This window comes from Sardina pilchardus, chromosome 23 (assembly GCF_963854185.1).
Source record: "Sardina pilchardus chromosome 23, fSarPil1.1, whole genome shotgun sequence".
In the NCBI taxonomy this organism is placed as follows: Eukaryota; Metazoa; Chordata; class Actinopteri; order Clupeiformes; family Clupeidae; genus Sardina; species Sardina pilchardus.
In genome coordinates this window covers 13,858,449-13,879,449 of record NC_085016.1, presented here as the reverse complement: position 1 = coordinate 13,879,449, position 21,001 = coordinate 13,858,449, and the positions used below count along the sequence as shown (strand labels likewise).

The following is a 21,001-nucleotide window of genomic DNA, read 5'->3' as shown; positions in this document are numbered from 1 at the left end:
AACCTAGTGAAACCAAATCAAATTGTTCTTAATCATAAAGAAGATCGAAGAAAAGAAATGCATCTCCATGTACAGTATAGCCTGCCGTCATGTACTAACCTAACCTTAAAGCTGAAAAAAAGCAAAATCAATGTATAAACCTTGATTAATGTTCGGGAAAATACGGTAGTTTAAAAGTGTATTTCTGCAAGCACACAGATGAGGGTCTTGTGGGTTTGTTTGCACGTACAGTGGTATCAATGTGCTGCAGCTACGCTACTGTAAGTGGGAGTCTCTGTTGGTGAAAGTGGTTGGCTTGGAATGGGATTTGTGAGCATGTGCGCCTGCGTGTGCATTTGGTTTCGAATGTGCGGTGTTCAAAAACATACACACCTGTTTCTGGTCCAAAGAAGGCGGGACGAGCATCGTGTCAATTGAGTAGAGGATTCCATTGGTGGCCTCTGAGCCACCGATAGCAGCTGTCTGGTTGTTGATGATTATCGTGCCCTAAAACACATATGAACTCACTCGGCTCTCAACTTGACAAATACCTACATGTATACATACACCATGCATCGATATACTGTATGTGTGTGTGTGTGTGTGTGTGTGTGTGTGTGTGTGTGTGTGTGTGTGTGTGTGTGTGTGTGTGTGGTGTGTGCTTGTTATGGCTTACATTACTGTCGTAGGATATGTGTAGGGAGTCCGATCACCTATACATACACCATACATAGTCCAATATATGCATCGATATACTGTGTGTGTGTGTGTGTGTGTGTGTGTGTGTGTGTGTGTGTGTGTGTGTGTGTGTGTGTGTGTGTCATGGCTTACATTACTGTCGTAGGATATGTGCAGGGAGTCTCCCATCATTGTGGTCAGTGTCTTCTGACTTTTCAGTTCTTCAGGTAAGAGCCTGCTGCAAGGCACTATGTGATAGCGCACCACTTTGGCTAGCATAGGCGTGTCCTTCCGCCACGCTTTATACTTCACCCAAATGTGCAAGATAACACACACACACACACACACACACACACACACACACACAAAAACACACAAATAATGACACAAACTCTGGACACAGGCAAACACACTTCAAGAATTATAATTAATAAAGGTTTGCTCCATCACACCATGTCTCTCTCTCTCTCTCTCTCTCTCTCTCTCTCTCTCTCTCTCTCTCTCTCTCACACACACACACACACACACACACACACACACACACACACACACTTCCAGGACTCACTCTGGTCTCTTTCATCAGCGCACCTCTTGTGGGAACAAACACAGTAAACGGTCCTTTCCCACTCAGGTCATGGATCTTTCCAAACTGTGACATGATCAGGATAAGATAGATAGATAGATGGATAGATAGATAGATAGATAGATAGATAGATAGACAGATAGATAGATAGATAGATAGATACTTTATTGTCCCAAAGGGAAATTCAAGGTCCCAGCATCTTAAGACACCACACACAACATACACTGCAGTATAAACAGGATAAAAGAACATTAAAAAACGAAATACTAAAGACTAAAGATAAAGATGTGCATGAGTGTAAAGAGGATTGGTACTGTGATCCAGTATATTGATGAACCAATCAACCAATCCATCAGTTATTAAAATAAAAAAATCTGTTTTGTTGATGATACACAAATCCAGACAATCAGTCATTATTTCAAGGAAAGAATCAGTCAATGCGATTGAAGACATAAGAACGCTTAACTCACAATGAGAGTGCTAAGGAACAGTGAATTCTTCTCAACGATCTCCTGCAAGTGGGAGAGAGAGAGAGTGGGGGTGAGAGAGTGTACAGTATGTTCTGTTTAAACTACTCATCATGACGAACCTATTTTTTGCTGTGAAAGAGAAGATGGTCCAGGACAAAAAATAACAGGGAGGATAGATGAGCAGGAGAAACGGGCGGGAGGAAGGGATTTAGAGAGAGACAGAAAGAGAGAGGGGGATAAAGAGATATGCTCTTACCAAATGGAGGTTTCCTTTGCAAGTGAAGCCATTTCCAATGAAGCCGCTTGGGCAACTGCAGTTCCTCTGACCAGGGCCCGTCATCTCACATTTGGCATGGGAGTCACAACCACCATTTTTCTGACGAACATGAGAAACACAAAACAGGTAGAAACAGGAGAAAGAGTGATTTAGCGGGAGTGGGGGGGGGGGGGGGGGGGGGGCCTTGATCCAAACAAATGACTGGGATCCATGTTCCATACCTTCCTGCAGGGGTTGATGGCAGTACATGTTTTTCCATTGCCTGAGAAGCCATCATGGCAAATACAGGATGCCTGCAAAACAAAAGATTCCAAATCAGGCTTGTGTGCCTGTCTCCCTACATCCCAGTCTGTCTGTCTGTCTGTCTCTCTCTTTCTCTTTCTTTCTTTCTCTGTGTACAGTATGTGTATCACACGCAAAAACATTACTTTTACTCATAATCAGGGTTGCAGTGGAGGTTAAACTCGAGTAAATGCTGTTTACGTACCTCGGAAATGGCCTTTACACACCTCTAAATACTGTTCTTAAACCATTCTAAATGAAGCTTATGTTGTTTTACAATTGTCTATACTGTAGTTTCATATTGTTGAACCTGGCCTGCGCCATATAGCGGCACATTAGTTAGAAGCACATCCACTAATACACAATCCTGGCAGCACCCTTAACGTGTATCTTTAGAACTAAGTGCCAAGTGTAGGCCTACTCACTAGCTATCTGACTCACTGGTGATTAGAGGTAGCCAGGGAGCACATCATCTCCATATTCACGTACAAATGCAAACAATTGTAAAAGAGACTCTGCTAGAATTCAAAGCATCATTCAAAATTTTTCAATAAATTGAAACTATACAATGCTAAATTGTTAGCTGCACCAAATACTTACTATATGTAAATAATAAAACTGCCCAAGTTGTGTTACGCCTGACTGTAATATATAACTGACAAAAAAAAAACTGAATTCCCTTAACCTACTGTATAATGAATGACACATTGAAATGACTTCACAAACCAAACGTTCAGAGCAAGCCACATAGCTTTCTAGAATCTTTTTTTTAGAGCTGACCACTGAAAAAACAAGGGTAACCACAACCACTCAATCAGCCAGTAATGATAAAAGCTATTGATTATCCTGATAAACACCAATGCTGCCTGGAAACATTATTTGTACTGATGTACAATATTTTGTAATTTTGTGTTATGTAACAAAATTCCTTAATATTCCCTGACTTTGCTAGCCGACTTTGCCTCAACAATGATTGAATTCCCTGACTATCCACATCTGGAACAGACGGAAAATTAAATGAAATTCCATGACCCGTGGGAACTCTGTAAATACAGTATGTTTCACCTGTATGCGGCCTACCTACATTGCTGGTAAATTGTAATACAATAAAGCTACATGAACTCATTTCACTGATGTCTTTCAGTGTTTTATGTAGTCTAGGCATTGCTTAGTACAGGGGAGGACTGGCCATCTCATCATCTGGCATATTGGCCGTTTTTTCAGTGCCCATTTATTCATTTCCAACTCTGCTTCATCTACATCTCCTTCAAGTTCATGAGCACTTACCCTATTTGGTCCAGTGTGAATGCATCCTGCGTTGACATCACAACCTCCGTTGCCTTCTAGACAGGGGTTAATTTCTGCAGAAGATATTTCAGAGTTTTTGTGAACACACACAAACATGCACATACAACTATACATATGCATCCCGGTCCCCCTCTCGCTCACACGCACTCACATGCACACATGCAAAGACAAGCTTACCGGTACAGACAAAGCCGTCTCCTTGATACCCTGAATTGCATAAGCAGTCCCTTCGTACAACAAATTTCCTCTTACACAGGGCATTAGGTGAACAGCCTCCGTTATTTTTCTCACAGGGATTCACCACTGAAAAAGAAGCAGACACACATACATTACACACACACACACACACACACACACACACACACACACACACACACACACACAGACACACACACACACACACACACACACACACACACACACACACACACACACACACACACACACACACACACACACTCAAGCATACCGAAACACATACAAAAAAAAACATGTCCTCGTCTAAATGTGTGTGGAGTGTGTGTGTATGTATGTGCAAATAAACAGCTCTGGGAAAAACTAAGAGACCACTGCCCATGAGTTGACAGTCATATTCAAATTTGCAGTGGTCTCTTTATTTCAATTTCAATTTAAATTTTCAATTTAATTTTGCTTATAGAGCGCCAATACATTACACATGTCTCATGGCGCTTTACAGAGTGTTAGACATTCAAAGAGAGCCCATGAGTATTTATTTTGAATATGATCCATCAACTCATGTGTGTGTGTGTGTGTGTGTGTGTGTGTGTGTGTGTGTGTGTGTGTGTGTGGGGGGGTGTGTGTGTGTGTGTGTGTGTGTGTTCATCCTTACCTGTGCAGTGACTCCCATTTCCTTGATATCCAGGTGAACATTTACAGAAATACGTGCGGTCTATCGGCTGAAACAGACAGCTAAAGAAACGTCAGAAAATCTGTTAACCTCTACATGTTCAGGCTCAAGAAATGGTGATTCTACAAGGGTCTATCTTTGTGCTCATATGAAAAGCCATCATGCATGCAGCTTTGATGCTAAATGCATCCATAGGTGAGCTGGAGATAGAGACTAAAAGCAGCTGAGTAGGGGGATTCAGACGGAATGCAAGTTTATGAGGGAGAGAAATGTTTACAGTTACAAAGAAAGGAGCCATGCTTTGCCATAGATTCAAAATGTTGAGCAGCCATGTTTGATTTGAGAGGTGGTAGCAAAAGTCAGCCATGTTTGATGAGGAATGTCAACTCACTTAGCTCTGCTGTCGCACTTCACACCTCCACATATGCCCCCACTTTCAGCTATATGAACAACACAGGAGGTCATTGAGGCATATTAACATGCTATCCAATGATGTCAAGCTGATGAATTAATGTCATATTGGCACTTCCTACCTTTTTTGGTACAGTTGAGTCCTGTCCAGCCAGCATCACACTCACACGAGCCATCACCATCCGGACCCTCACTGCAAGTTCCGTTCCGTCCACATGTACAGTCTGTGTGAGGGAGCCATGCATACACGCACATATGCACACACACGCACATGCACACGCACACAGAGATAAAAATAAAATGGACAACAATGTTTTTTGTATTGGTTATTGACGTATGTGCATATGTCCGTCCGATAGAGATAAATGATAGATAACTAGACAGACAGTCAGTCATATATACAGTATATATATCACAGATAGATAGATAGATAGATAGATAGATAGGAATATAGATGTATAGGTAGATCAATGTCAGTAGGTAACACAGACAGGCTGGCAGGCCATGATATATCCCATGTCCATCTGTGTGGCCTGCACAGTATGTACCTTGGTCACAGTGGATACCATATTTCTTTGGCAGGCACATTTCACAGGCGGTGCCGTTGAACCCTGAGTTACAGCGGCACACTCCGGTTCCGTTGGTGCCGTCCGAACACACCCCTTGCCCCCCGCAGGGCACCCCCTCAGGCCCTGGGCATGTCTCACACTGCGGGCCGAAGTAGCCCGCACAGCACTTCCTCACCTGCAGTGGACAGTAGGGGAAGAGGGACAAATCACAAACATGATTGGCTTAAGGAAAATACCAGACAGGGGCACCTACAGTAAGAGAGGTCCCCATGAGGCAATAGACATAAAACACAGTGATTGACATTATTATTATTATTATTATTATTATTATTATTATAATGCATCATTTCTGGCAGCAGCCCAGGGGCCCGTTGCACAAAAGCTGAATTAAGATATCCGGGATAAGTTACTGAGCTGCGATCACTGGATCCAAAACAAGAGCATACCGACTGAATTGGTTGCACAAAGACCAATCCAGGATAAGCAGACACGGATTCATCAAGCCAGGTGTAAGTTATCCGGTATGTGTGCGCGTTCTCGTTTCCCCCCCAAATAACTCACGGTTGGAATAGAAAAGACGCAAAAAATAGCGTCTTGCACACAGAGTGAATAACCACTTTTGATATAGACTAACAACGAGGTAAAGTTTGACTTTTTTGGATGAGGGATCATGATTATTTCTGTTACATAGCGGGAGTAGGTGTGGCAGATCAACTGAATGCAAATTTACGTATGCACCCACGTGTGTGAGAGCTTCCTTGTCTCGGCACGCAACGTCATTAGGAAGCGCTTTGCCACCGCAAAGATGCACAAAGTAGCCTATCTTAATTTGTCTTAAAAGCCGAATTAGTTCAAAACACCTTCGAAAAATGTCCCCTCCACTTCCAATCAACTACTACAGCAGCCTATTCATCAAACATCTGTCAAAATAGAAGCAAACAACAAGTAGGCTATGTTATTAATTATAAGGCCACCATAATTTAAATGACATATGGTAGGCAGACATTCTGCTGTGTTTTGCGAGTAAATGCATGTTGCAAATAATATATAAATGGAATCTACAGCTCTCTAAAAAAAATCACGTGGAGGTCTCATTTGAATGACAGCTAGCTGAACCAATCAGATTATGTAATTACCATTAGAATCAACTTATCTTGGCTGTGAGCCTGGTCAGGAGCAGGCTAGCTCCACAGAATAAATCGCCATGGTAACTTATACCATAACATATCCTGCTGCCCCCTATCCCGCTTTTGTGCAACTGGATCACGGATAAATTGAGCCAGGATAACCAAGATATCCCGGGTTAATCCCTTATCCTAGTTTTGTGCAATAGGCCCCTGATGTCAGGAAAGGAGATGTGAAGTGGGATATGGAGAGGAGGAACGAGGGAAGGAAGGAAGGATATGGGAAGGAGGAGAAGAGTTCTGAGAGTGTGTGTGTGTGTGTGTGTGTGTGTGTGTGTGTGTGTGTGTGTGTGTGTGTTGTGTGTGTGTGTGTGTGTGTTGTGTGTGTGTCTCTCTCTCTGTGTGTGTGTGTGTGTGTGTGTGTGTGTGTGTGTGTGCTGTGTCCATGTATCACACGTACTATGGTGGTGTTTACACACATCATCTTGCAGCCAATGGTGTGGAAGTCTCCAACAAATGGGTTTTTGTACAGGCACCTCCTTCTCCCCAGTGACATAACAGTCTGTTCACATTATATCCAGAGATATGTACAAACACACACAGAACCAACAAATCACATATCACAGAGAGCATCAAATGAGGTTAGCAGAAACTATCACACACACACACACACACACACACACACACACACTTATTTTTATTTTGTGGATACATACAGTACATATGGTGCATGTGTGTATGTGTGTGTTTGGTGATGGTAAATGTATGAAATGTATAAGACAAAATGAAGAGGAGCATCTTGCCAGTGGTTTTGATCCCTCTGGACATCCAAAGATCCGTGAGGCAAGGCAATCCATACATTTCCCCTGGCAGAATATATGGAAGACTCATGTTCACAGCATGATTATGACACTGAATAGACCAGAGGTGCGTTCAAATTCACCGAACTTAGGCGAACGTTTGCGAATGTTCGTAAACAGTATTCCGTTAGCCTTGAGTTTTTGGCGAACGTTTGCTAACAATTGCGAGGAGGAGGTGGTGCACTGTGAACATACAGTGAAACTGGACGTGAGTTTGACAAACGCAATAATGCAATTACTGTTAGAATGGAATGTTAACACCAAATCGTTCAAATTTAACTGTTCAAAGAAAACATGTTCACCACGAACGTTCGCCACTGTTTGCCACATTTGAACGCACCTCTGATGTGACTGATTTAGAGCACAATAGTGACGGCTATGCTTACTTCCAAGGCAAATAACAAAAACAATGTTTAACTGACTCAGAGATAGTGTAGATGGGAGAGTCATGATAGTATGGATAAAAAAAACAAGACAAGGAAAACATCGGACCCTCCTAAAAGCAGACAGCAGACAGACATTCAGTTCATTCAGCATGGCTGGCAATTGAGTCAATTTAACTGATGGTGTTCTATACCATCTAGACTATTTAAAAATGGTTAGATCATAAAAAAACGATTCACACTCTGTTAGCAACAATCCACGATTAAGGTTAGGATTGGGGTTAGGTTTGGTTCAGGTAATGATCAGTAATTGTTCAACAACAATTTTAGAGACTGAACTTGAATTTCAACAAACCAATCACAACGTATCTGTAGACTGACTATCCAAGCTCAATGTCACATGTTTGTGCTGACGTGTGGGACCAGGGACCTTAAAACAGCAGCAGTAGCAGCAGCAGCAGAGAAGGGAATCTAACACGATTCAGCCAATCATAATGAAGGACCGGAACTATCCGTTTTAGTATTTACTACTCATTAAAGGGACACTTCACCGATTAGCATTAAGCTTTGTATCTTTAGAAAACCAGTCATGAATGGTCGTGCATCATTCCCTCAGTTTGCCATGAATAGGACTTCCTGCTTTCAATGATGTAAAATGATGATTTTTACATCATTGAAAGCAGGAAGTCCAACATTGAAATCCGCATTTCTCCCATCTCAAGGCAAACTGAGGGAATGATGTACGACCATTCAAAAACATGACTGGTTTCTAAAGATACAAAGCTTAATGCTAATCGGTGAAGTGTCCCTTTAACCCTTATGTTGTCCTTGGGGTCAATTTGACCCCAAGCAGTGTTTAACATCATAAAATATATGGTTCACTTTTTTTGTTTTGCTTCAAGTTTCATGACTTTTCCTTATTTGAAGGGTACAACAGAGTAAACATGAAATTTGCACAAAAATATGTTTCCAATGTCCTGTAAAAAAAATAGTTACGTTGGTGGTATTGGGGTCAATTTGACCCCATTTTTATGAAACATGATGTAAATGAATATTTGACAAATTATGGATATTATTATTGTAATAGTATGAGAACATGTAGCTATTATCATTATTTCATATACAAGTACATATTACATATAAGTTATTTTGGCAGGTCTGAAAAAGTCCAAAAAGTCAGCCTTTGGGCTGTTGACACTGGATTGGCCATATTGCCAGTCAGGGTTCCAGGGTTCATAAAGGGGTGTGGGGGGGTGGGATTGTTTTGTAGGGCTTTTGATAGTGGTTATTACACTCTTGTTAAGTACCTACCACAAAAAAAATTGGGTAAAAAAAATAATTTTAATCATTTTTGAGAGTTTTTTGTAGCTGGGGTCAAATTGACCCCAAGGACAACGAACGTCGTAAGATTTTAGGACAACATGAGGGTTAAACATTTTGAGTCTGTATTGTGTGGGCACTCAACAGTGGGAAAGGGTCTGGCAGTTAGGCAAGGCGTACCATGACGAGCTCGGAGTTCTTCTTGTCACAGCGGTTCTGTGGGACGCTGAGGACAGAGTTCAGGGTGTGCACCACGCCTTTGCTGCACCTGATGTCTGTCGTGTTGATGGTGGCAGTGTTCACGAGCAGCTGGATTACACACACACACACACACACACACACACACACACACACATATACACACAAACAGAGAGATTGAGAGAGAGAGAGAGAGAGAGAGAGAGAGAGAGAGCAAGAGCGATCTTGAAGAGCGAGCGTGAAATTGTATCAGTGAGCTTTTGCAATCACTGAAACTAGTAGTACTACAATACAAAGTACTACTCTAACACTGAACTATGATTAAACATCTTCACAAGACATTCATACTTGGGGTCCTAATTTAAATAACAGGCAAAGTGCAAAGTCTTAGCAAAATGCACTTGCTCATTTAATGCCATGAGCAAGATCCTTTGGGTCAGTTCAGTGCTTCCACACATCACTGGACACCATACAATGCCTTTTACGTTGGCTTACAATGTTTAGGCATTTTCATGAGCCATTTGGAATTAGTATGCCTAAGCCTTACAATATATAAGTATATGATGTACAGTAAAAGAGAAAGGATAGGTGTAAATTGAATTGCGGGTTAAAAAAAACACGCTAGAAAGTTTTAACTGTTAAATTGTGGTGTACAGTTGGTGGGATACTGTTTTGGTCACTCACTTTGTTGTCTTTGCGGAAGGTCCCCAGCTGGTAAGAGAAACCCAGCATGGTGTCTTTGTACAACCCGTCCAATAGATCGGCCTCCGCGAGCTTCTCTTCCACGACAATGTGGTACTTTGTCACGTTAACGTCCTGCAGTAAACCACACACACGCACGCACGCACGCACGCGCACACACACACACACACACACACATACACACACACACACATACACACACTTAACCTCAACATGACTCAACATCTGATTCTTTATACCCACACAATTTCTTTAAACTGCTTATGCTACCTTCCGCAGACCTAAAGGAATATGCATCCGGGCATCCATAAATTAGTGAATGCAGACTGTAGTGTATTTCTCAACAGCTCAGCAAGCAGACTACTAACTAAAGTAGAAATACTGTATAGTGGAATGCAGGTATATGCAGGTTTAGCACTTCAACTAGTTTTCCAGCATGCATCTGGTCCACCATTCTAAGAGGTTGTACTGTATTCAGACTGTAGACTCTTGTCATGTCATGTCACAGGCAGGTCTGGCCCTGTGTGACTAAATTATGTTTTCTAAACAAAGTTCGGGAGGAGCCCATAGGGTTGGTTGTTGATTGGTTGTTGATTGACAAACAAAATCACTCACCCCACTTCTATTCATCTGAAATAACTCTTCTTACTGGCCTTTTCATCATGCTGGAGTTGCAAAGCCTCCCACCTTCTCCCCTGCTCCTCCATTTCACTATTAGCTCTAAGCTCATTACCCCTCATCCATAGGGGGTGGTAGCGGACATCACTCGCTCTGCTATTGGCATCCCAGGACCACGGCCAGCTACCAAGCCTAGCTTGCTAATCTCTGCACTCAGTCTAAGCAATCCAATAGGCAAACTAGTGAAGTTGTGCTAAGCGCTCCTATGGGGGGGGGGGGCACAGTACCAGGGAGGTGGCTTTAGAGGCAGTCAGGAAGGCGTTGACCGCACTGTCCGTGGGGGCGAACACAGTGAACATGGAAGATGCGCCAATTTGGTCAGTCAGGTTGTATTTCTGAAAAAAAACAAAAAAAAAACAGATATTAGATGATAATGGCCAGCACCAGTACATCAGGCAGTAAACAGGCCCTAGCTATGATATTGATAGATATAGATATAGCTGGAGTTTAATAAAGTGCATTGAACTCCCATCAGCTAAATGGTAAGCAAATTGAGCAAAATGACACATTGAAACATTGGACAGGTAGTGAGCACATACAATCAGGCTCTCCCTGAAGAGCGACAGCTCCGCCCTGTGGCTCAGCACCTCCAGGAGTCCCATGCTCAGCTTGTGGTCAGGGGCCAGGACCTAAGGAGCGCAGAGCGAAGGGGGGGGCATCAGACCAGCTCGCAGTGGAAGACTGTCACATGTACACACACACATACACACACATAGAACCAACAAATCGCATATCACAGAGAGCATCAGATAAGGTTAGCAGAAACGATAAATCACACACACACACGCACACACACACACACACTAACACACACTAACACACACACACACACACACACACACACACACACACACACACACACACACACACAAGCGCAATACACATACACAGATAAACACTGCAAACATTTTGCAAACATCTATGGATGAGGTCATTTGGTAATCAGTGACCTTGTCAACTATATAGATGAGTCCGTTTTTTGCAGGCATTTCAGATGAGACGAGAGTTGCCCCTCCTACAGTTGTGGTCTGAGAGAGACAGAGAAGTAAAGACATTTATTATTAGTCTTTTTAAAACTCATATTCTATGTGTTTGATTCAAACTTATTGACAATAACAATCTGATTTAGAACAGGAACATTAAGACCACAAGAGGGAAATCACATGGTGGAACCGGAGTCACTTCCTGATTAACTTGCTGACTTCACCTCATTGGTCGAAGTAACAGGAAGTGGCCTCTTTATGAGACCTGTAAGCTGGTCCTTCATCCGCAGGTCCTTCAGAGGGTACAGTCCCTGGACAATGTGACTTCTGTGGACGTTACCATGAAGAAATATCAGGAACCAATTTCTTTTTATATTGTGTTTATTCAAAAACTTGTGCAAAGTATTCATTTTGAAAGGGTCCTTGTGTGTGCATGTATTTGTGGTCCATGCACATCTGTGTGTGTGTGTGTGTGTGTGTATGTGTGTGTGTGTGTGTGTGTGCGTGTGTGTGTGTGTGTTTTGGTGTAAGTGTGGATCCCCTGACCTGACCAAGCTGGGCAGGTTATCACTGGACAGCCAGAAGTCTCTGTCCTCCTTGCTCATCTTCTGCACGGCCTCTGCATTGGGCACAAACACGGTGATGTTTGCTGTCTCTGACAGGAACTGGCTCAGACTGGCATCCTGCAGAATAAGGTGATGATCAGTAAAATCCTACAGTATGTAGTGTCTGTGTCAACCAGAATCAAGGATGAAACAACTTAACTCACCTGGACCCATTGGTAGAAGTCACCCATGAGAGGCTCAGCATTCAACACCTAGAGAGAGAGAGACACACACACACACAGACAATACTAGATATTCCAAATGCAAATGAGAGTGAATAAGAGCTCTATCACAATATTAAACTGGGGGCTGTACACATAGTTAGTAGACTAACAAGAGTACCCCCCACACACACACACACACACCTGCATGCTGCACATTCATGCACATACAGATACAAAAGGAGATGTGCTGTAACACTGACCTCTGTTAGAGTTCCATAGCACTGTTTTCCATCCCCTGAGTAGCCCTCCTCACACACACACTTCCACTTGGATTTCTGGTACACACAGCTGGCCTGCAGTACAGTCAAAAACAAGTTAAAAGAAAAACACAAAAACTAGCAAGTTAATTAGCCAATGAATGGGCTAATCTTGTTTGCAGGCCCAAACATCACCACTGTTGGCCCTGATGACAGCTAGCTAGCATGCTAAATGATTTTTAAAACAGAGTTAACTGCCTGAGTAGCTTGTGGGAATGCTGGGTGTGTTCATCCCTCCTTTAACATGAACATGCATAATGGATGATGAGCATAATGATGAATGTAAATTCAGAAACAGAAAAAACAATGTCCCTCAAAACAATAATATCCTGAGACATGTTACACTTACTAGTACAGTATATCACATTCAGAATTGTGTACATCATTGTGTGTGTGTGTGTGTGTGTGTGTGTGTGTGTGTGTGTGTGTGTGTGTGTGTGTGTGTGTGTGTGTGTACCAGATAGTGGCATCCCCCGTTTAGCTGGACACAAGGATTGATGGGCTCGCACTCAAAGCCATTGCCATGGTAACCACTCTTGCAGGTGCAGTCACTCTGTGAAAAAAGAGGGTGAATAAATCAAAACGAGAGACCCTTACCTGACCAGTTGAGGTGTAGAATATTGGGCACCTTATCAAGGAAGTGCACAGGGTTTAGTAGACTAACTTCTTTAATTACAGGTTGATTAATGTTAAGTAAAGGAGGTTTTTTTAGAAAGTTGAGAGAGAACAAGAGGGAACTTAAGGCAATACAACATAACTGTATTGTAGTGAGCTGAATTACTTAAAAGCACATAAGAGGTGGTAGGTTATCAGTGTGTGTGTGTGTGTGTGTGTGTGTGTGTCAGTGAGAGAGGAGGGAGAGAGAGAGTGAGATGTTTCTCACCTGTCCTGGTCCAATGTAGATACAGCTGGCATCGGCGTGACAGTTGCCACGTGTGGGCTCCTGGCAGTTGTCAACAGGCTGGCACTCATCTCCATCAGCTTTCCAACCAGCCAGACATTGGCACACGTGGGTGCCAGGCCCAGTCTTCACACACTTGGTCTATTGACAACAACAGCAACAACACCACCCCAGATATTTACATATTTATGTACTTTCACCCAGACATCCTACTGTAGGTATACCTCTAAGGAAATGTGTGTGTGTGTGTGTGTGTGTGTGTGTGTGTGTACATACATTAGCGCCACAGCCTCCTCTGTTTGGTAAGCCACATGAATCTGTCTCCACACATGTTATGCCATCTCCTTTGAACCCAGGGTCGCAAACACACCTGCAGAAGGTAACCACACACGCACACACATACTGTAAGCTACTTCAGTTTGGGAACAGAGGCACCAGCTAAACAGAACACTGACCAGTTTGAGTTTGAGACTTTGCATGAGAGAGATAATTCTGGGCCGGGTTTCCCAGATTCGTTAAGAAGCTAAGAACTTCTTAGGAGCACTCTAAGAACGTTCTAAGAACGCTCCTAAGAAGTTCTTAGCACTTAAGAGCTTCTTAAGGATTCTGGGGAAACGTGGCCCTGGAAGTTTAACTTACTGGACGGCGCCACCGTTGAAGTCGCAGCTGGCGTGAGCGTGGCAGTAGGTCACCGGGCCGCACGGCAGGATGTGGCGCTGGCAGTACCGCCCCGCGTAGCCCAGGGCACAGGTGCCCCTCTTACAGCTGCCGTCCGACTCCCGCCGGTTATCACACACTCCCTTGAGACACATACAGGCTAGAGAGAGATGATGTGAGGGGGGCAGAGATAGAGAGAGAGAGAGAGAGAGAGAGAGAGAGAGAGAGAACATGGAACAAGGAACATGTTTTATCTCTACATTCTGATTATTGTCTGTTGCTATGTCCATGTCTTAAACCTGTATGTCCAATGTATGTGATAATCGCTTTGGCAATACAAATGTCTAAATATTTGTCATGCCAATAAAGCACTTTTTGAATTTGAATTGAATTGAATTGAGAGAGAGAGATGATGTGTGTGTATGTGATCAAGAGAGAGAGGCAATCTGAACCTTCTTCCTGATGGTACTGTAATAGCTCCTCACACAGGATGCTTCCCCAATTCCCATCCCCTCCACCAACGCTCTGAGCTATTACCAATTAAATGTATTTATTTATTCATGTGGTTGTGACTATTAGCATAATGTTTGAATTGTCAATTGAGACATAACAGGCTCTTTCTTGGTCAATGTTTGTGTGTGTGTGTCAGTGTGTGTGTGTGTGTGTGTGAGTGAGTGAGCGTGTGTGTGTGTGTGTGTGTGTGTGTGAGCGTGTGTATGTTTGTGTGTGTGTGTGTGTGTGTGTGTGTGTGTGTGTGTGTGCAAGCAAGAGCTGGTATGTTTCTGTACAACAGATTATAAAGTCAGGAGCAAAGTAATGCGACTTTGTCCTAATTTTTGGAGTAAAGGCATATGAAGAAGAGAAATGCTGCGGACTGCTAACAGACAGAAAACTAACTAACAGAAAATCTGTAACATTTGTATAGTATGTAATATATGATATGTACTGTATGTGTAGATATGAAATGTAAAGCGTATGCGAGCCTGTGTTGATAGACGGACACTTACTGCTGGTGCACTCTGGGCCATACTTATTGGGGTTGGAGCAGTAGTGGCATCGTGAGCCGGTGAAGTTTGGCTCACACATACACGTTCCATTACCGCCTATGCCGTCATTACACTGAAACAGACACAAACATTCTTACTTATCATTCTTAAATATTAAAAAGTATGTGCCAAAGCCTACACCAAGAGTAAAACAACTCAAAGCTTATAAATCAACTCTAAGGAGGCCTCCTCCTATGCACAGAGTTGTGAGTACAGCCTGACTATCACAAAGTGAACAATGCATATACAGACACATGAGCAATCTCAGACGTTGAGATCTCAATGCAGTGCAGTGCAGATCAACGTTGAGATCTCTGCACTGAGATCTAAACGGTGGGCATGAAATCTGTGTATGTGCATGTGGTTCTCTGTGCATGTGTTTGTGTATGTGAAAGTGAAGGAGTGTTTGAGCAGTCTGTGTATATGAGTGTGTGTCTCTCTGTGTCTCACCGTGCCATGACCCGAGCAGGGATTAACATAACCCCCGGGACACGGCGAGCAGTCCGGCCCGTAGAAGCCCTTACAGCAGCTAGCAACCTAGAAAAAGACACAGAATGATACAGTGCATCTGAAGAGAGATACAATACAACGCAATACAGACCGTAGAGAAACATGTGCTACTGCCGCTTTCTCACCGTTTTTGTAACGTTACATTTAGGAGCACAGCTGTGAATATTAATCCCGTCACAGCCTCTAATAAAATCCTGCAGAAAGCAAGCACATAATGGAATTAGGGGATATCACCAAACACAAGCAGTGCAGTCTTATTTTCATTGCCACTTTATTATGTTATTGCCTGTGTGACTGAACTTAAACGCGCAGTGAATACTCATCACACTTCGTGGTGAGTTCCACTAACTGGCTCTTGAAAAGACACTATCTGGAATGGCTTCTGGAAGAAGAAGAAAGACTGCTTACCACTCGGTCACCTTCGTTACAGACCATTATTGAGCAGTGAGTACACCGACCCTAATCATTTAGCAGAGAGAGAGAGAGAGAGAGAGAGAGAGAGAGAGAGAGAGAGAGAGAGAGAGAGAGAGAGAGAGAGAGAGAGAGAGATGTTAGGGGAATGGTTCAGGTGTGCTGAGAAGTAACCGAGAATCTAATCTCACACTCACCTCGACTATTGACCAGGATGTGACATCACACCTGTGGGGCAGCAATGGCTCTATGGAGGGCGGAATCAGAACTCCATCCAGAGAATAGAGACGTCCATTCTTGGCCTCCACGTCCGCCTCCAGAACACGCGCCTCATTCAACAGCATCAGTCCCTGAAAGAGAAGATAGAAGAGAGAAAAAAAACAGATCCTCATGGTCATTTGTTTCAAATTCGTTTTGTTTAAATTAAAAGATGGAAAAAAACCTGACCGATTTTGATGTAACATCAACAATACCTGTGCTCAATGTTGCCCACATACAGTATCCACTTAAGTAACTACCGTAATTTCCCGACTATTATCCGCGACTTATACATTGATTTTGCTAAATTTCCTCAGCTATGAGGTTAAATACAGGGGGCCAGTTAATATGGTGTTAATATGGTTTTGTTTCTTTTAACTTGCATAAAACACTGTCCTGCGGCTTATAGACAATGCGGCTTATATGCGGGAAATTACTGTAGGACAGGAGCGCGAAAGCGTTCAAAACTATGACAGCTATCGTTGAACCTGTCCAGCCCTGAACTTATTTAACTCCACCAAGGAGGTATATGTTTTCATCGGGGACCGGCGTTTGTTTGTTTGTTTGTCTGTCTGTTTGTTTGTCTGTCTGTCTGTTAGCAAGATAACTCAAATAGTAATGGATGGATTTCGATGAGATTTTCAGGGAAGGTCAGACATTACATTTTGGGACTGATCCGTAGTCAGGATTCCAGAGGCATTTATGTACAGTATTTAGCTTAGTGGTGTAATGGCATGGTATGGCCATGATATCCATAGACCTCTGACCCATCCTTACTGCTTACCTCTTGTGTTGTATTTAAAGTCAAGGCCTGATTTGCCATGGTAACCAGACTTGACTTGGACACTAAGCTGAACACTTCCACCTGGTAAAAACATGGAAAACTATTATATCAATTGACACACACACAGACACACAAACACACACAAACACACACAGACACACACACAGACACACACACAAGACACAGACACACACACACACACACACACACAGACACGCACACATAGACACACACCAATCCAAATTATCCAAACATTATCCATCACCACCACTCACTCATATAAATATTTACATTTCAAACACAGAATCTCTCTGAAGATATGACCTGACTGCACACATATCCACCCAGCACTCACACACACACACACACACACACACACACACACACACACACACACACACACACACACACACACACACACACACACACCTTGGTGTTGACCACATGGTGTCTGAGTAGCTCCAGCAGTTTTGTGGCTCCCTGTAAACATCGGGACGATTATCACACAGAGAACATGCCGACCATAACATTCTTGACACCTCAGATCCCTCTGGTGAAGGAATGTCAACATGCCAGGAGAGCTATACCTCATCAGACGAGAGAAAATCCAGATACCCTGTCGGCATGTTCGTCAGCGCCTCATTTGTGGGTGCAAACACTGTGAATGGACCTTCTCCATCTAACACGGTCTTCATACTGGTTTTCTGAGGTAAGGGAGAAAATACAGAATACAGTAACCCACGTTTCTACTGTAATCAGATCGCAAAAACAATATAAAAACTAACAATACAATTTCAAACTGTCAGTAACTTTCACCTGTAGAAAACCGTTGAACTGGGAGAATTTGTTGTTGTCTATCAAAATCTTCATCAGGTTCTCCTATACAAGAAAACAAGAAAATAAACAAACAAAGACAATGGAAGTGTGGCATCGCAAATGGGGTGTTCAAGACAACTCAAAAACTACACAAAGAACCTTTACAGTAACAAAGCGCCTGTATGGTACTCTGTGTGTATGAGGTGCTTACCTCTCTCTGGCTTTTGACAGTGGGTGCAACAGCCGTCATCAGTTTGCTGATAATGTGGATGACGCCGTTTGAGGCCACTTGGCCAGAGTCCAGAATGACGCCTTTTTTTCTACTCCCAAAAATACGATATTTGGCCTGGTTGTCCTGAGGAAGTGAGACAATGACACTTTCACTTCACTGAAGGGGCAAGTCATTGTGATTTCAGGTGGACAGAGTGACGTCTAGAAAAGACTGTAGACATGCACACATTCTGACATCCTCTCTCTCTCTCTCTCTATCTCTCTCTCTCTCTGTCTCTCTTTCTTTCTCTCTCTCTCTCTCTCTCTCTTTCTCTCTGTGATGATGTGCCGTCTCAGCAGCACATCGCACTATTACTTTTTGAGTTTTATTTAATTATTGATGTATGTTATGTCAATTTCCTGAATTATTTGTCCGTTGGTCTATGGTCAATTTTATGTTATGATTGATGTAGCCTAGATGTCTGCCAGATAGGGGCGGTGTGCCCTTTTACGGGTGTTTAGACTTCGCCGGTGTTGGCGGAAATAATGAGTTAATTGACCATTTAAACGCCAGCTTTCCTCTGTGTGGGGAATCCTCTGAAGTTTTTGTGACGCGCAGTTAGAGGCTGCTGTGAGCCTTGTGTGCAGGTCTGCTTTTTAATAATCACATGTAGCCATTAAGAGCCATTTGTGTCTGTTACATGTTTTTGTCAATCTTTTGTTCATCTCACATCGGGTGCGACCGAGACGAGTATCGGAAGTATGGACTATTTTTTTGATTATTTTGTCACGTTGTAAATAAAGACAGCGGGGCCCTCTTAAACCTGTTGTCTCGGCCTGATTTCTCCTTCACCACTTGGCTATCCTATCACACTCACCTCAGTCAGAACCTCAGCTTGCCTTCCGGTGAGTGTGTAGAACTCCCCCATCAGTCCCTCCACAGGTTTCTCTCCAGCCAACATGTGGAGTTTCGCCAGGTAAAGTGCCTGTGCCTGGTCTGTCAACAGATTCTTCAACTAAGAGAATCACAGAAAGATCTGGAATTTATTCCTAAATTAAGGTACATTACACATAGAATGTGCGATAGCTTGGAGAAAAAGAAAACAAACATAGGAATATATAGGAATTTAATAGGACATTTTTAGCATTTGTGTAGTGTGTGTACATATACCAGCTTAGATCAGTTGCATTGATTTTTTCAATCAAATCATTCCGATTATATTATGTGCTTTCATAATTGCAAAAGGGTTCTCTGTTAGCCTTTAATCAGATTAGTAAACAGAATGCCCCTTTGGAACATTGGGTAATGTAGATATTGCATTAAATATCAGCCATGCCTTTCTAAGTCATTTACAACATTAATGATGAGAACAAGGACATCTCTCTCTCTCTCTGTCTCTCTCTCTCTCTCTCTCTCTGTGTGTGTGTGTGTGTGTGTGTTGCATCTTACTGATGTGACACCTCCGGTAAATCCTTTGTTGATTGGTACAAAGATAGTGAATGGACCTTGTGAAGTGAGGGGCCAAGTAACAACAGACTCTGCAAGAGACATACACACACACACACACAAACACACACACACATTTGCAACTCACAATGGCAACAGATAAATATGATTAATATAAATGTGAAAACATCCTCCTGACCGGACAATTTTGTACACGCAATGTTAAACGCAAACACACAGAGATAAACTCACCAAACAGAGAGAGAGCATTGGTCAGTTGGCCCGTCCACTGTCCACCAGGCTGCGAGTTCAGCTCTCTGATTCTATCTAGTAAGTTACCATAGCAAACTTGTCCGTTACCAACGTAGCCCTCTTTACAGAGACACCTGAACATTGAGAGGAAAATTGTTATTGCATAAGTAACTAACAAAAAATGTCAATTTACACGTACCGTATTAGAAAACACATTTAAGCTTAAAGAGTTTGGGCTAGCTACCTGAATTACCTAAACAAAACTGGCAAACAACCTGTCCAACTGACTGATAAACACTGGGTAGCTAGGCAACTGATGTATTTCGGCAACTAGGCAATGTCCTGCCATGAACGTCTTCACATGGTGCTCTGTTCCAGACCAGAGGTACTGTACCACATAGAGGGTACCACATGTGTTTAGAGGGAAGAGGAGAGAGCGTATGCATTGCAAGAGCATCCCGTTGTGTTTGACTTTTGTGTGTCCATCATTCTCCTTTACCGTTTTTATCTTGACCATTCAATTTTTTTTTTGTTTGATGTTTTTCATCCTCCTTCGTCCACACACTTGAACAAACTGACTATCCATACTTACTGAATTGATGTAGGATCGCTCATGGTGCAGAGTGCATTTTTGTGGCAGGAGTCTGGTTTGCACTTGTCAATGAGTTTGCAGCTCAACTCGTTTAGCTTTACAAAGCCTGCACGACACTCACAGTGTGACTGTCACACACACACACACACACACACACACACACACACACACACAAGCCAAAACATAGAATAGAAAATAACAGTTAGTGACCATTAGGAAACATCTATTCTACAACACTGGATATCAATATCAACCTCAAACACAACAAACAATACAACACACACACACACAAAGCCCACACACAAATATGCCTACCTGTCCTGGCCCATCATACACACAGTGGGTGGAGTCTGGTGAA

At 42.8% G+C, this 21,001-nt stretch overlaps 1 protein-coding gene across 1 annotated transcript in view; it reads right to left on the bottom strand.

The window, feature by feature from the left end:
* Nucleotides 1-21,001, bottom strand: part of stab2 (stabilin 2) — a 41,447-nt gene that overhangs the window by 16,290 nt on the left and 4,156 nt on the right. Inside the window, exons 8-49 of the mRNA XM_062528586.1 lie at nucleotides 20,959-21,001; nucleotides 20,644-20,771; nucleotides 20,052-20,185; nucleotides 19,803-19,891; nucleotides 19,231-19,368; nucleotides 18,354-18,497; nucleotides 18,143-18,205; nucleotides 17,914-18,030; nucleotides 17,756-17,806; nucleotides 17,327-17,407; nucleotides 16,482-16,634; nucleotides 16,282-16,332; nucleotides 15,999-16,067; nucleotides 15,814-15,900; nucleotides 15,325-15,436; nucleotides 14,300-14,477; nucleotides 13,937-14,030; nucleotides 13,643-13,801; nucleotides 13,217-13,312; nucleotides 12,703-12,795; nucleotides 12,443-12,490; nucleotides 12,220-12,356; nucleotides 11,898-12,000; nucleotides 11,641-11,718; nucleotides 11,230-11,319; nucleotides 10,918-11,025; nucleotides 9,995-10,126; nucleotides 9,293-9,421; nucleotides 7,353-7,415; nucleotides 7,010-7,111; nucleotides 5,405-5,600; nucleotides 4,979-5,080; nucleotides 4,837-4,885; nucleotides 4,428-4,507; nucleotides 3,755-3,880; nucleotides 3,557-3,630; nucleotides 2,209-2,280; nucleotides 1,967-2,086; nucleotides 1,711-1,752; nucleotides 1,223-1,306; nucleotides 811-963; nucleotides 373-486 (exon numbers count right to left, since the gene is read on the bottom strand). The exon at nucleotides 20,959-21,001 is cut by the window's right edge and continues 154 nt beyond it. Of these exons, the coding sequence (XP_062384570.1) occupies nucleotides 373-486; nucleotides 811-963; nucleotides 1,223-1,306; nucleotides 1,711-1,752; nucleotides 1,967-2,086; nucleotides 2,209-2,280; nucleotides 3,557-3,630; nucleotides 3,755-3,880; nucleotides 4,428-4,507; nucleotides 4,837-4,885; nucleotides 4,979-5,080; nucleotides 5,405-5,600; nucleotides 7,010-7,111; nucleotides 7,353-7,415; nucleotides 9,293-9,421; nucleotides 9,995-10,126; nucleotides 10,918-11,025; nucleotides 11,230-11,319; nucleotides 11,641-11,718; nucleotides 11,898-12,000; nucleotides 12,220-12,356; nucleotides 12,443-12,490; nucleotides 12,703-12,795; nucleotides 13,217-13,312; nucleotides 13,643-13,801; nucleotides 13,937-14,030; nucleotides 14,300-14,477; nucleotides 15,325-15,436; nucleotides 15,814-15,900; nucleotides 15,999-16,067; nucleotides 16,282-16,332; nucleotides 16,482-16,634; nucleotides 17,327-17,407; nucleotides 17,756-17,806; nucleotides 17,914-18,030; nucleotides 18,143-18,205; nucleotides 18,354-18,497; nucleotides 19,231-19,368; nucleotides 19,803-19,891; nucleotides 20,052-20,185; nucleotides 20,644-20,771; nucleotides 20,959-21,001 (4,282 nt within the window). The remainder of the gene's footprint in view (nucleotides 1-372; nucleotides 487-810; nucleotides 964-1,222; nucleotides 1,307-1,710; nucleotides 1,753-1,966; nucleotides 2,087-2,208; nucleotides 2,281-3,556; nucleotides 3,631-3,754; nucleotides 3,881-4,427; nucleotides 4,508-4,836; nucleotides 4,886-4,978; nucleotides 5,081-5,404; nucleotides 5,601-7,009; nucleotides 7,112-7,352; nucleotides 7,416-9,292; nucleotides 9,422-9,994; nucleotides 10,127-10,917; nucleotides 11,026-11,229; nucleotides 11,320-11,640; nucleotides 11,719-11,897; nucleotides 12,001-12,219; nucleotides 12,357-12,442; nucleotides 12,491-12,702; nucleotides 12,796-13,216; nucleotides 13,313-13,642; nucleotides 13,802-13,936; nucleotides 14,031-14,299; nucleotides 14,478-15,324; nucleotides 15,437-15,813; nucleotides 15,901-15,998; nucleotides 16,068-16,281; nucleotides 16,333-16,481; nucleotides 16,635-17,326; nucleotides 17,408-17,755; nucleotides 17,807-17,913; nucleotides 18,031-18,142; nucleotides 18,206-18,353; nucleotides 18,498-19,230; nucleotides 19,369-19,802; nucleotides 19,892-20,051; nucleotides 20,186-20,643; nucleotides 20,772-20,958) is intronic.